Source organism: Pristiophorus japonicus, chromosome 2 (genome assembly GCF_044704955.1).
Source record: "Pristiophorus japonicus isolate sPriJap1 chromosome 2, sPriJap1.hap1, whole genome shotgun sequence".
In the NCBI taxonomy this organism is placed as follows: Eukaryota; Metazoa; Chordata; class Chondrichthyes; family Pristiophoridae; genus Pristiophorus; species Pristiophorus japonicus.
In genome coordinates, this window is record NC_091978.1 from 372,203,856 (window position 1) to 372,219,926 (window position 16,071).

At 45.5% G+C, this 16,071-nt stretch overlaps 1 protein-coding gene across 4 annotated transcripts in view; it reads right to left on the bottom strand.

Moving 5' to 3' along the window:
* Positions 1 to 7,155: 7,155 nt before the first annotated feature.
* Positions 7,156 to 16,071, bottom strand: part of LOC139250860 (protein phosphatase 3 catalytic subunit alpha) — a 400,550-nt gene continuing 391,634 nt past the window's right edge. For 2 of the 4 annotated variants that reach the window (XM_070873137.1, XM_070873136.1), the window contains 2 exons: positions 12,667 to 12,696; positions 7,156 to 8,867 (listed from right to left, as the gene is read on the bottom strand). In XM_070873137.1, coding sequence (XP_070729238.1) covers positions 8,686 to 8,867; positions 12,667 to 12,696 — 212 coding nt within the window. In that variant the 3' untranslated portion in view covers positions 7,156 to 8,685. The remainder of the gene's footprint in view (positions 8,868 to 12,666; positions 12,697 to 16,071) is intronic. The other 2 variants (XM_070873139.1, XM_070873138.1) reach the window with 1 other exon arrangement.

A 16,071-nucleotide genomic window follows, 5' to 3' on the forward strand; every position in this document is an offset into this window, starting at 1 on the left:
AAACTAAATCCAGAACCACCCCCTCCCTTGTTGGCTTACTCATCATCATCATCATCATAGGCAGTCCCTCGAACTGAGGATAACTCGCTTCCACATCAAAAAGTTCACAGGTGTTTCAATGATGGACCTAAAATTCCAGGTCCAAACTAAATCTTGAAGGGTGGAAGATGTCCGTGCTTGGATTTTTTAATGAGTGCGTGGCCCCCGGCCAGCGAGCACCATCGGAGCAGGCCGGGGAGCGGAAGGAGCAGTGTGGCGGTGTACCACTCCAGGGAGCAGCCCATGCTGGAGCAGGAGAACAACGGCAGTGAAAAGGGACATCAGCAAGATCCAGGTCGGTGATTGAAGCGAGGGCAGGTACAGCGAGGTCGGGGCGAAGGAGCGGCGAGAGATTATAGAGAGGCGCGAGTTCGGGGCCCAGAAGGGGCGAGGGCCCAGGGGCAGCACGGGCCCAGCCCACACTGCGATATGTGGGCGCACTGGGTCCGAGCAGCAGAGCTGGTCTCCAGTCGTCCTGGTTAACCCTTGCCCCTGGACCAAGACCTCGCTCTGTCAAGCCCGTGTGGTGGCTGGTGTGCAACGGTCACCACACGTTGGGCTTACTACGTACTGGCTAAAAAAGTTCTCCTGAATGCATTTTAAGAATTCTGCTCCCTCTATACCTTTCACACTAATTCTATCCCAGTTAATATTAGTTTAATTGAAATCCCCTATTAGTGCCATATCATTTGTGCACGTATCAGAAATGTGCCGACATATTTGCTCTTCTATCTCCCTCTGACTGTTTGGGAGTCTGTAGTACACTCCCAGCAGTGATCGCCCCTTTTTTGTTCTTCAGTTCAACCCATATTGTAATGTATTTGCTTCATGGGTTCTTTGCTGGAGAATTAACAGCTACACATTTGCTGCAAAGAACAAGCTGGTTTATTAGCAAAGGTTTAACAAGCAAACTGAACACGACCAGTTCATCCACCAGGCTCACAAGTGCACGCTCATCGTGGGGAACCTGAACTCGATGGACTGGGGTTTTATGGAGTCTTGTGAACATCACATGACTGGCTAAGCCACTCACAGTGCAACAGCTCCACAAACCTATGAGCATGCTCTCAGGTCCATACATTATACTGTTTAAAAAAAAGATATTTATCGTTGTAGTTATTTCAAAAGATTACTTATCCATGGTCCCCGAAATATCTTTGGTGAGGACGTGATACCATAGGGCAACTTGATATATGAATATAAACCTGTGTGTGTGTTGGCTGTCAGATACTGCTCTCCTGGTCAACGTTGAGTTGAACGTAGGCGTGGGAGAGATCCAGTTTAGTGACGACTTTGTCTCCCGCAAGTTCTGCATACAGGTCCTGTGACGTGGGTAAAGGCTACTGTTCAACATCAACTGCTCAATTCAGGGTGATTTTATAATCCCAGAGCCATACCATTTTGTCTGCCTTCGGAACTACAACTGACGGGGTGCCCAGTCACTCCTATCAGTCTTCACTAAAACTATTAACTTCCTGCTCAACCTGTGATTTTAATGCACATGGTACCGGCCTTGGTCTACAAAAAATAGGTTTGACATCAGACCTGATCTGAATATGTGCATTGTATCCTTTGATGACCTCGTACGAGTCCTGAAACATGTTTGCATATTTCTCCAGCAGAGTATCTAGCCGAGACTTAACCATTTCTGTACTACAGACGCTGTACTGATCCAAACAAAGCATTCTTAGCCAATCTTTGCTCATGAGAGTCGGCCGATTGACATATTTTGCTCTAATAGGTAATCTTGTCGTTGCCCCGTGTATTGTACAATACACTCCATTTGTCCAAGGGTCTGCAGTTTTTCCGCTGAATAGGTTTTGAGCTTCACTGGGCTCAGCTTTAGTGGTATGCCTTCTTGTAATACACATCCTGACTCATTGTAGAGCAATCAGCCGTTTATCTATTGTCATATTAATCCATCGATTATTAATCAATACAAACATTCTGAAATCCTGACATAAGGAATGTACTGCCTTGCCCTTCACTGCATTTACACCAAAACCTCCACTGTTCAGACCGGTTTCCACCCAGTGAAGTCTTTATCATTGGCCTGTTCGTGGATTTACATGCAGCTGCAATGTGTCCCTTTCCTTGGCACCAGTAGCTTCTTGCCCACTTGAACCGACACTTGTGTGGTATGGTTGTCATTACACCTATAACATCTATTCTTCTTGATTTCATAACTCCCTCCAACTAGGGCTCACCCTCTTCTGTATTTCTACAGCCTCGGTGGCTGTGAACTGCTACTACTGACCGTAATGGGTGAAATTCCTGAGTATTTTTCTCTGCCATCTCCATGGAGGTGGCTATCTTGCAAGCTTTCTCAAAAGAGAGATCATTCATACCGTACAATTTTGACTGGGTGCGTTCATCCGTTAGTCCACAAACACATTTATTTCTAAAAGCCCTGTTCAAGAACCCTCCAAAGTTGCAGCACAGAGATAATCTTCCTGTGGCAACGTATTCACTGATGGTTTCATCGGGTCTTTGGTTCATTGCGAACTTATAGCTCTCCGCTATTTCTAAAAGCTGTGGATCAAAATGATCTTCCAATATCTGTAGTACGTCTGAGAATGAAGCAATGGAAAAGAAAATTATAATTTAAATGGAGAAAAATTGCAAAGTGCTGCCGTACAGAGAGACCTGGGGGCCCTTGTACGTGAAACACAAAAAGTTAGTATGTAGGTACAGCAAGTGATCAGGAAGGCCAATGGAATGTTGGCCTTTATTGCAAGGGGGATAGAGTATAAAAGCAGAGAAGTCCTGCTACAACTGTACAGGGTATTGGTGAGGCCACACCTGGAGTACTGCGTACAGTTTTGATCTCCATATTTAAGGAAGGATATATTTGCATTGGAGGCTGTTCAGAGAAGGTTCACGAGGTTGATTCCAGAGATGAGGGGGTTGACTCATGAAGATAGGTTAAGCAGGTTAGGTCTATACACATTGAAGTTCAGAAGAATGAGAGGTGATCTTATCGAAACACACAAGATAATGAGGGGCTTGACAAGGTGGATGCAGAGAGGATATTTCCACTCATAGCAGAAACAAAAACTAAGGGGCATAGTCTTAGAATAAGGGGCTGCCCATTTAAAACTGAGATGAGGAGGAATTTCTTCTCTGAAGGTTGTAAATCTGTGGAATTCGCTGCCCCAGAGAGCTGTGGAGGTTGGGTCATTGAATATATTTAAGGTGGAAATAGACAGATTTTTGAGCGATAGGGAATAAGGGGTCAAGGGGAGCGGGCAGTGAAGTGGAGCTGAGTCCATGATCGGATCAGCCATGACCTTATTAAATGGCGGAGCAGGCTCGAGGGGCCAAATGGCCAACTCCTGCTCCTATTTCTTATGTTCTTCCTTAACCTTTCTTTGGATTAACAGATTCACTGTTATAATTTTCTGCTCCAATCATGACTGACAGAATAGCTTTCATCTTCCCCTGAACTGCTTGATTGTGAATCTGTCACACCTGCTGAGACTTCAATGATGTCATTAGCTCTAAATACATTTGCAATCTTTCACTGTAGGATTTAAACAATTCCTTATTCTTGTCAAGAGCTCCGAGATTACTGACATAACTCGTGGTCAAATCCATGTTGCCTTAGCTTAATAGCCGTAAATCACTCTCAATAATTTTGAATTGCTTTTCAACAACTCTAAATGGCTTTCCACAAGCTCTTTCTCTCAGTTCAACACCGGCAATACTCACAAAAAAAAGGTATTGTCGGGAACCACACTGCTGGTATAACTTCTCACCGTGCTCCATGTGCAGTTGCCTTCTCATCAAAGGAAATTCCACCAAATTTTCTTCATGAAGAGAATTCTTCATCCTCGTTGCCATTTCTGTAGTGTATCGGCTTCACGGGCTCTTTGATGAAGAATTCACAGCTACACATTTGCTGTAAAGAATTAGCTGGTTTATTCGCAAAGATTTACCAATCAAACTGAACCCGACCTGTTCATCCACCAGGCTCACAACTGCCCGCCTCATCGTGGAGAACCTGAACTCAATGAACTGGGGTTTTATTGAGTCTTGTGAACATCACATGACTGGCTAAGCCACTCACAGTGCAACAGCTCCACAAAGAAACATTACACGTATGGCCTCATTTGATGATCCTTCTAACATATGATCCCTCCTCACAGCTGCAATTTTTTCTTAAATCAATATTGTGACCTCCCCTCCTTTTTTTTAATCCCACTCTCTATCTCGCCTCAACACGCTGTAACCAGAAATATTGAGCTGCCATTCCTACCCTATTTTCAGCTATGTCTCTAGTAATCACCAGAGTCAGCTGCAGCTATTTCTGCCATTCAATAGCAGTAAAGCTTTAAACTTACCAACGCCAATAGTTGCAAGCAACGCACCCTTTTGTTTCATGCGACGGGAGCGTTGCCATATTACATCATAAAAATGTCAGCCGTGGCTCAGTTGGTGATATTCACACACCTCTGAATCAGAAGGTTGTGTGTTTGAGTCCCATTCCAAAGACTTGAACCCATAATTCAGGCCGACACTCTGGTGTAGTGCTGAGGGAGTGCTGCACTGTCGGAGGTGCCGTCTTTCAGATGAAATGATAAACCGAGTCACCGTCTGCCCTCTCAGGTGGATGTCAAAGATCCCACGGCCACTATCTCGAAGAGCAGGGGAGTTCTCGCCGATGTCCTGGGGCAAATATTTATCCCTCAATCACCACCAAAACAGATTATGCTGTTTGTGGGAGCTTGCTGTGCGCAAATTGGCTACTGCATTTCCTACATTACAACAGCAACTACACTCCAAACGTACTTCATTGGCGGTAAAGCGCTTTGGACATCCTGAGTTTGTGAAAGGCACTATAGAAATGCAAGTCTTTCTTTATTTCCCTTTAGGATGCAACAGGTGCCTCCAGCTCCCAAAGAGGGCGATCCAGTCCAGCTGGGACCACCTGATCAGCACCAAACACTGAGCAAAGACCCCGACTCCAAAATATTTGTTCCTGCAAGGACTGACTTCTCTTTCACAATGCTAAATATTTGACATTCTGATAACAAGTAAAGAAGGCGGCCATTCGGCCCATCGAGCCTGTGCTGGCTCTTTGAAAGAGTGATCCAATCGGTCTCGCTCCCCCCCACCTCTTGCCCTGCACGTTTCCATTTCAAGTCACTATGGAATCGGCAGCACATCCCAGATCATAACTCACTGCATTAAAAAAAAATTCACATCACCCCCTCTGGTTGTTTTGCCAATCACCCTAAATCTGTGTCCCTCTGGTTATCGACCCTCCTGCCCCTGGAAACTGTTTTACCTGATTTACTCGATCAAAACCCCCTCATGATCTTGAACACCTCGATCAAATCTCCTCTCAACCTTCTCTGCTGCGAGGAGAACCACCCCAGCGACTCCACGTCACAGAAGTTCCTCATTCCTGGGACCATTCTAGTAAACCTCCTCCGCAACCTCTCCAACGCCTTCTCTGCTCCAAGGATGTACACATCTGTCCATGGACTGTGGTAGTCTGTGCCAAGTCACATTTAGTTCAGAGTGTCTATTGATAACCACTGTGTCATCCAACAATGACTCACGGGACTCACGGCAAGACTTGCAGAGTCCGTGTCACAGCAAACGGCGTCTATTTATAAAGAGCCTCTGCGAACGACAGCAAGCAGAACTCACGGCCGAAACTACAGCAGTCTCCCGATATCATTTCTCCAGCACAAGGCAGTGAGTGGAGGGTAGTTACACAATATAAATCGATGTTGTAAAAGCAACCCCAGTCACTGACAGCAGTGCGGGGTCCAGACGCGAGCGAGTTGGGTACAACAGCACTGGCCCTGGTGTGCTCTACAGCCGAGTACTGCTCTCCGGCATGGTTATCCAGTCTGATGTCCAGCTGAATCCTACTCTGAGAATTATCAGCGGTACACTTTTATCGACACCAACACCTTGGCTGCCCGTGCTGGCAAACATCGCACCACCACACCTACACCGAGAATACACCGTCTCCAGAGAATACAACCCCGACACCAGCAAAGACCTGCCGATCCAGGCCGACTGGAACAACCTACCACCAACCCGTCTCCAATCCAGGCGGCCATTCTGGACCGTGGCTGAAGCCCTTCAGCGATCTGCCCTCAGCCTCGATGACCAGCGGCGAAATACTTGGAAGAATTGCGACACACGGAATGGATTCCTTATCGAGGAGCCCACAGCACAACCTGAAGGATCAAACCTTCCTCGCAAACAGTGGACAACCATCGACCGCCTCAGAACCGGTCACGGTCGATGCTGCACCTTCTCCATCGGTGGAAGATTAAAGCCTCCCCGTCCTGTGACTGTGGAGCTCCTAATCAGACCCTGGAGCACATCATCGAGCACTGACCTCAAAGGGAACTCACAGGCAGCCTACAGGATATCCACGCTGTTAAACATAGAAATAGGTGCAGGAGTAGGCCATTCGGCCCTTCGAGCCTGCACCACCATTCAATAAGATCATGGCTGATCATTCCCTCAGTACCCCTTCCCCGCTTTCTCTCCATACCCCCTGATCCCTTTGGCCGTAAGGGCCATATCTAACTCCCTCTTGAATATATCCAATGAACTGGCCTCAACAACTCTCTGCAGTAGAGAATTCCACAGGTTAACAACTCTCTGAGTGAAGAAGTTTCTTCTCATCTCGGTCCTAAATGGCTTACCCCTTATCCTTAGACTGTGACCCCTGGTTCTGGACTTCCCCAACATCGGGAACATTCTTCCTGCATCTAACCTGTCCAATCCCGTCAGAATTTTATATGTTTCTATGAGATCCCCGCTCATCCTTCTAAACTCCAGTGAATACAGGCCCAGTCGATCCAGTCTCTCCTCATATGTCAGTCCTGCCATCCCGGGAATCAATCTGGAGAACCTTCGCTGCACTCCCACCAGGAGCTTTGATATCCGACTTAGATATTGACGTTTGCCCATAGTGAAGAGGAGGAGATGGGGGAATTTCCAAATCAGCTGCATTGTGGCTGGGAATAGAGGTGTCACAACACGCAGCCCCATTCTGTTGGACTTCGGAAGTGATTTTTGTTTTGTTTAAATGCAAGTTTCAGTAACTACACAGCGAGGTCACTAAACGAACACACACGCCAGTAAGTCCATGCATGTTTTATTGAAATAGTAATATAAAATACTTCCTCATTGTTACAAGTGCATGCTTAAACTGCTGACGTTTCAGAGGTCAAATTACAAAGGCAAGGCATTGAAGGTTGTAGTGAATTACTTGGGCACACTTACAATCGTTAAAACAAAGATCAATGAATTCACCCATTATGGACCAGTTTTTTAACCAGATCAAACCCGTAACTGATACAGCAAACATGAAAATACACAAAATGTTTTTTTTTGTGGCACAAAAGAAATAAAGTTGGACTGCACCAATTGTGACTGAAACAGTATCATGCATCTAGAGTTTTACATGTACCCACACATCGATTTTTTTTTAATTTAAATTTTCACAATGTTTGCTAAACATGCTATTTGTCTACAGGTGCATTTATTTTATGTACTGAAAAAAGTTCAAAGGTTCCACTCCCTCGCTGAATAATTTCAAGAATTATTATATTTTTTTTTAATTACAAAAATTCAAAAGGCATTAAGCAATTTCGTACAGTGAATATAAAGTATGCAAGTATACATTACATTTCCAGTATAGGTCAAATCACCAAGCGCATTAGCGTCCCGTGCAAGGACAGTACAGCCATAAATTGTAAAGAGAGACATGCGTTACTGACTACAGATGCTATTCGCTGCTTCTTGTTTTAATATACGTTGCGTCTTGTTCTTCATAGAGTTAAAATAAAAATTTTATAAATGAATGCATCACTCATTAATATACAATTTCAGCAAGCCACAACCAACATTACGCAAACAAAATGTCATCGCAAAATAATGAATGATAAAAGGTTATAAATAAATTTCCAGTTTCTTTTTTTTTTTGGAAAAGGCTATCCGACTAACCGAGTGAGTAAAAGCCAAGTAAAATACATAAACTGGTAGCGTCCAAAGCTCACTAAATAAACCTGAGGTAAGCAGAATTTGTACAAAACCAAATTGGATTTTTGGCATTTTAATGATTTTGCAACTTTACAGTTATTATTTTTCTTTAAGACTGCCAAATTTGTTTGAAATTCTCGTTACAAGAGTAGCAGAAAAAACGTTAATAAATAGTCCACGTCTCAAATCAGCTATGATTTAGTTTGTACAACCTCATATTTTCAATTTGTTTTTTTATAATATGTCAAACCTTTAAGTTCTGCAATCGTAAACGGACACTAGAAGGTTAAAGAGCAACTAGACAAAGATCCCATATCCATTACAGTAAAGGCCTTTTCAAAACAGATCTGCGAGTTTTCCTCGATGCAAAAAGGAAAACATTTTTTGATTCATCTAATGTGTAATATTTAAACCAGCATTTAAACTTTTTGCTTGTTTAGAAGCTTCAAAGGCATATCCCATCTGAGGTAACTTAACTGTCAGCAATCACCCTCTGTTCCTGTAGTCTGTCATCCAACACCCGGCTCCCCAGAGCATGCAGCAGTAATCAGAGGCAAGAGTGTCAAACCGCTTAACGTGGCAACAATTACAATCATGCCTTGGGACTGGAAACTGCGAGGGGATCCATCACTGGATGTTGCCACTCTCAGTGCCATTGGACTCGGAGGAGACCGCCTTGTTGATAGAGTTGAGGCTGCCATCACTCGCTACCCCATCACGCCGAGGGGGCATCCTCTCGTTGATACGGTCCAGCCCCTTGGCCTCGGCAAAACTGCTAATCTTGTGTTGTGGCGAGAAGCCTCGGATCGCTGAGCCGGCGGCGATGTGTCCCCAGCGGAGAAGCGGGGGCAGGGGGAGTGGGAAGAGAGAGGAGAGAAGGGGGGGAAAAAAGATGTGAAACTATTTTTTTCCCCCTCCCCAACACACAAGTTCAGTACAGTTACTTGGTTAGCACACTGTGGCGTATGTATTCAAGATTTAAGAACATACTGAACTCACAGGTAAGTCTGGAGGTTAATATTGCACCCCTCCTGTGAAGTTAATAAAATTGGCACAACCGTAATTGTTGGTGTCGGAACTCGGTGAGAACCCAATTGTGGTGCATACAACTCTGTACACCTTGCTCTACTTCAAACCAGTTTCAGCTCCACCCTGTTACACCTGCACATGCATTGAGGTTAGAGAAAAGGCAATTTCGCACCGAAGTAAATGCTATTACTTTCAGCTGAAACACGTGAAGGTTAGACGGAGGATGATTTAGAAGAACCAACATTTTTTTTTTACACTGAACACCAATAAAATTAAAATATCCTCCACAGCACACAAAAGAAAAAATATTTAAGGAGGCATATAATTGCATTAGAGGCAGTTCAGAGAAGGTTCACCAGGTTGATTCCTGAGATGAGGGGGTTGCCTTTTGAAGAAAGGTCGAGTAGGTTGGGCCTATACTCATTGGAGAGGTGAACTTATCGAAACGTATAAGATACTGAGGGGGACTTGACAGGGTAGATGCAGAGAGGATGTTTCCTCCTCGTGGGGGAATCTAGAACTAGGGGGCATAGTTTCAGAATAAGGGATCGCCCATTTAAAACTGAGATGAGGAGGAATTTCTTCTCTCTGAGGGTTGTAAATCTGTGGAATTCTCTGCCCCAGAGAGCTGTGGAGGCTGGGTCATTGAATATATTTAAGGTGGAGATAGACAGATTTTTGAGTGATAAGGGAGTCAAGGGTTATGGGGAGCGGGCAGGGAAGTGGAGCTGAGTCCATGATCAGATCAGCCATGATCGTATTGAATGGCGGAGCAGGCTCAAGGGGCCGAATGGCCGACTCCTGCTCCTAATTCTTACGAATATAACGGCTCACTCAGACAGTGCTTCAATTATTGGTTTATTGTTGGATAACTTTTCATTTCTTTTGCTACATAAATCGAGATTCAGGTTGAAGAGTTCGTGTACCACAGGGCAGCCCGAGGATGCATTTGGCTGGATTTACAAGGTGTTTGGGTCTGTGGAGTGCTGAAGGAATATGTAGCGCATGGAATTACAGGCTCGGGTCCCCTCCCATTGGGAAGGAAAGAACTGTTGGTGCGTGGCTGGTTACAGAGACGGCATTGACAGAAATCTAGATCAATGTCCTGGTCTGTTGCCTTGGCTAACCAATCATTTGTAGGTTGGAGACAGAAAGGGGGGAGGAAACCAGGTTTAAAAATTGGGAGGACAATACATAATTAAAATAATTGTGTTTTACTTGTCCCCAAAAAATAAACATTCAGGTTAGAGAAGCTGAAACGAAAGCCCAGATGAGCTGGACAATGAGAACTGAAGCAGTACTTTGGGGCTAAAACTGGTTGGAGTGTACAGATATTTAATAATATACAATCAAGTGACATGTTAACCCTTTGAGAACTAGCACCATAGCTTTGCATCAGAGCACACTTGCGCACACGACAAGGGCACTTGGCTCTTCTGGCATGCTCCACACAGCATAATTTTTGGGTCTTTGGGCACTTTCCGTGACTTCTTTGGGCCACTTCGGTTCAGTGAAGGATTACTGATTTGCATCCAGCTTTTAACAAGCAAAGAGAGAGCGAAGTCAATTAACGACGAGTTGTTGAGGGGGCTGGACAGGGTAGATGCAGAGAGGATGTTGCCCCTCATGGGGGAATCTAGAACTAAGGGGGCATAGTCTCAGAATAAGGGGCCACCCAATTTAGGACTGAGACGAGGAGGAATTTCTTCTCTCAGAGGGTTGTAAATCTGTGGAATTCTCTGCCCCAGAGAGCAGTGGGGGCTGGGTCATTGAATATATTTAAGGTGGAGATAGACAGATTTTTGAGCGATAAGGGAGTCAAGGGTTATGGGGAGCGGGCAGGGAAGTGGAGCTGAGTCCATGATCAGATCAGCCATGATCGTATTGAATGGCGGAGCCGGCTCGAGGGGCCAAATGGCCGACTCCTGCTCCTATTTCTTATGTTCTTATGTTAGTCTCTTGTCCTGTTTCTCTCCCCTCAAACCCTGGTTGGAGCCTGAATCTTTTTCTGTGAGAAAACCTTGGTCTGGGACGACCACCAGCTATTAGGAGATACAGGTCAATATCCAGACTGACCACTGTCCCCATCAAGGGTGCGTCTACTTTCTGTTCAATGGTGCAATGTAGTCAGTCCTCCCAGGACATTTTAATTGGCTGCAGGTTACTGTAGAAGGATACAGCACACAAGGAGGCCATTCGGCCCATCGTGCCTGTGCTGGCTCTTTGGTGGAACAATGTAGAAATGAGCGCCTTTTCGCAGTTGCTCTACATGAGAAACCATGGACTTTACAGTGAGCCAGGCAATCAGCAAAGGGGATTTAGTATTCAAAAGGTTAAGAGGAAATGTCACTCATCAACGTTTCAGTAAAGACACACCTCATGCAGGGCGTTACCTGCAGCTATTTAAGAATGTTCAATACAGCCACAATGATTGTTAACCATTCCGTGTGTCAACTCCAGCAGACATGCAGCAAACAGGCGGTTAATGTAGTTTCGATTATTACAGTGGGAACCTCTCAATAATAAAATGGCGGTTGCTACAAGCAGCAACTCCCTGTGGCCAGAACCAGGTAAAGAGGAGGGGCAGTTTGAGGAAACAACACGCTCACCTTCTGTTGTGATCGAAGATCTTGAAGCAAGTTCGAGATTCTGAACTGGAATTAATGCTTTACAAAAAAATGTAAAACGCAAAGATGAAACACCTCTGAGCTGGAAGTATTTTATCTTCGATTCATGTGTGACGCACATTCCACTGATTATATTAACTAAAAAAAAGGGGGCGAGATTGATATTTATATTTGCAAACTAGAACTGAATGTTGGTTTCATTGCAACAGGGAGTTAACTAATGGTGAATGTAGAAAGTTGCCTATCAACAGGTCCCACTGCATGTCACTCCGAGGTTAGTAATTATTTATTGAGCTCCCAGTGAAAAGGCTGGAGAGCCAGCTTGTGTAAGCTTGCTGCTGTAGCTGCTGATGAGACAACGGAGTAACACTCGTTTGCACAGACACTAATATAACACGACACACACACACACAGCAAAGCCACAGAATCACAAGGGACAAAAAAAACAAAAGCAAAAGTGAATTTCCACCGTGGAAACAGAGTTTTGTTAAGGAGGAGGTTTTTAAAATTGAGTGTAAATAGCAGTCGGGTCACTGCTATTTAACCGGCAGTCGGTTTTGCTCTTGATCAAAGCGTCTCAAGCCAATTTTTGAAGTGCCGAAAAAAAAGTGTCAATAGCTCTTCTGGAAAAAGTACAGCTCGACTCTGAGTGACACGACAGTGCAGTTCAGCCAGAAGAACGCAGGTGGGGCGGGTTTTTATTTCACTCGCAAGAGCAAAAGGACGCAACTGCACAAAAAGGATAACTCTATTCAAGCAAGCACACCTGGAGGTGGTTAATACGACACAGTGTTAAGGAGTGTTAGACAATTGCTGGTTAACCCAACACCCGCACATCATATACAAGCTACCGAAATATATATATGTATATATATTCACACAGACGTATGTTATAAACCCAGCACAGACCCCATCAGTTGTACAACAGAAAGGGCACCTTCCGAAATATTACCTTCGTCAGCCTCTATAGCCTCAACAGTCGCTGGAGAGAAGAAAAGGGTTGCAAAACGGATGAGAAAGTTGAGCCGAGAATATATATTCTTAAACAATCAATGTGTAGCAAAATAATAGCAACTGCAGCAGGTTTAATACAAGCTTTAGTACTCTTACATGGTGATGAGAAACTAGGAAACAGCATGGTCACAAAGGACAACACACAGTCAGTTTATATGGAAGGAGAAAACAGGAAAAAATTGATCGTGACCATTGAGCAGAAAAATCAGTGTGCTATTGGTGTCTGTGTGTGTCTGCGTGGATTACTCAATCTCCCAATTCACCGGCTTACAGTATGTGATGGAAAATAAGGTTCTCACAAGATGCAGAGTACTCGGGAATGAAAGGTGGCATCAAGCCCAACAATGCCCCATGTCACACCAACCTTCTCTCACTACTGCCCAACACAGCAGAGCTCCCTAGGTCTGTGGCACGTGTTCCAAGTCTTTCCCCATTCACCAACAACAGTGAATGGGCCCCTGCTCCAAACAGTAGTTTTGGAATGAACAAGTCCAGTTTGGGTCTCAGTATTTAAGGAGAGATATACTTGCATTGGAGGCAGTTCAGAGAAGGTTCACGCGGTTGATTCCGGAGATGAAGGGGGTTGACTTATGAAGAAAGGTTTGAGCAGGTTGGGCTTCTACTCATTGGAGTTTAGAAGAATGAGAGGTGATCTTATTGAAATGTTTAAGATTCTGAGGGGGCTCGACAGGGTGGATGAAGAGAGAATGTTTCCCCTCGTGGGGGAATCTAGAACTAGGGGGCATAGTCTCAGAATAAGGGGCCGCCCATTTAAAACGGAGATTAGGAGGAATTTCTTCTGAGGGTTGTAAATCTGTGGAATTCTCCGCCCCAGAGAGCTGTGGAGGCTGGGTCACTGAATATATTTAAGGTGGAGATAGACAGATTTTTGAGCGATAGAGAAGTGAAGGGTTATGGGGAGTGGGCGGAGAAGTGGAGTTGAGGTTGAAGATCAGCCGTGATCTCATTGAATGGTGGAGCAGGCTCGAGGGGCCGAATGGCCGACTCCTGCTCCTATTTCTTATGTTCTTACCAACAACAAGTACAAGACTGGTTTAAATACCCGCCACGTCACCTGCAGTGGACCCCCGCAGATTGCAGAAGGAACGTGGGTTGGATGGTCACAGTGGTGTTATTTCTCAGCCAAAAGTGCAAACTCTCCACCGCGCCTTACAGACCGACAATAATCTGCGCCCATACGAAAACTCTCAGAATGTTCCGGATCCCCGCGGGCCAGTTCTGACTCCGGGCGCCTTACTGTTAGAACATTCAGATTTTGTTTTGAAACTCTCGCCAGCACGCGGCAGACACACTCCACCTGGGAAGGTGGCCAGGGTGCAGAGGACAATCCTTTCCCTGCCCGTGGGAAAGACTCAATGACCAAGTGCTCCAGACCCAGTGAGTTATTGCAGGTGGAACCGCACCAACAGTGGGTGAGAGTGAGAGGCTGGGCAGTTTGTGCCAGTACACTCTCCCCTTCAGAACCACTTCTGGCTGTTAGTTGTCATTACAGTCTTTCTGCACACACTCCCAACCATCTCGCTTCTTCTCCCAACTGCAACTCATTCCAACTATTTCCAGAGATCCTGACCTTCAGTCCTGTGAGCTACACGCCATGTCCACCATGGATCCTCCCACTACCCGTACACTCCGCCCCTCTTCATCCCGGCAGTGTTCTGGGTTCGAGCTCTGGGTCAACCAGCAACAGCAGTGCTGACTGGAGACTGGAAACCACACTCACTCACAGACACCCGCACACATACACTCACACACCCCCACACACTCAGATACCTACACACACAGACACACACTCTCTCACTCATATAGCCACACCCACACACCCCCCGACACGCACACCCACACACCCCGACACCCACACCCCCCGACACATACATATAGCCACACACACACACTCACATACCCACCCACATACACAGACTCAAACACAGACACACACTCACACACAGATACCCACTCACACACAGATACCCACACACACACATATACCCACACACACACACATATACCCACACACACACACATATACCCACACACACACACATATACCCACACACACATTATATATATTAAACCACACACACACATATAGCCACACACACCACCCACATACACAGACACACACCACCCACCGCACATATACACACAACACAGTCACCAAAGCCTTCCCACCATCTACAAGACACAAGTCAGGAGTGTGATGGAACACTCTCCACTTGCCTGGATGAGTTGCAGCTCCAACAACACTCGAGAAGCTCGACACCATCCAGGACAAAGCAGCCGCTTGATCGGCCCCCCATCCCCCACCTTCAACACTCACTCCCTCCACCACCGGCGCACCGTGGCTGCAGTGTGCACCATCTACAAGATGCACTGCAGCAACTCGCCAAGGCTTCTTCGGCAGCACCTCCCAAACCCGCGACCTCTACCCCCTAGAAGGACAAGGGCAGCAGGCGCATGGGAACACCACCACCTCCACGTTCCCCTCCCAGTCACACACCATCCTGACTTGGAAATATATCGGCCGTTCCTTCATCGTCGCTGGGTCAAAATCCTGGAACTCCCTCCCTAACAGCACTGTGGGAGCACCTTCACCACACGGACTGCAGCGGTTCAAGGCGGCGGCTCACCACCACCTTCTCAAGGGGCAATTAGGGATGGGCAATAAATGCCGGCCTTGCCAGCGACGCCCACATCCCAGGAACTAATTTTAAAAATAAATAAAAGAGGAAACCATAATACTGGCGTGCGTCTATCATGTACACGTGTGTTTATAATATTTTATATTCCATCAAATACCGTCGATATTCAGGTGACCCAGCTTGTCTCATCTCACCAATTAAATAACACAAGCCTTGAGCCTTTATGTAGAAATTTTTAAGATTTGATGCTTTAGTAGTCCACAAGCATTTCTAGCAATGATGCTGAATATCACGTACGTTTTGTTTTGGCTGTAAGGGTCTGCTTTTCTGCTTTTAATAGAAAATAAATAATAATAATAATAAAAATAAATGAAGTAATTGAATAATAAAAGAAATTAAAAAACAAAAGAGGGAGGTAGTGACACTCTAGGGTACTTGCAACTACACAGGGTGAGAGACTGTGAGCAGGCAGGAAACCAATCACATTGACTGCTTTCCTCGGGACTTGAAATGTTTGGTTTACATTGAGAATGTATTTTTTTTGCAGGCGCGCACACACGCGCGATGTGGTGTGTCAGTTTGCACAGGTGAATGTTATTAGCATGTGTGAGTTAGCACTAACACACAGAACACTGACACACAAAGGTACATGGGTGAAGTGAATGGACGGAGTACCTGATTCG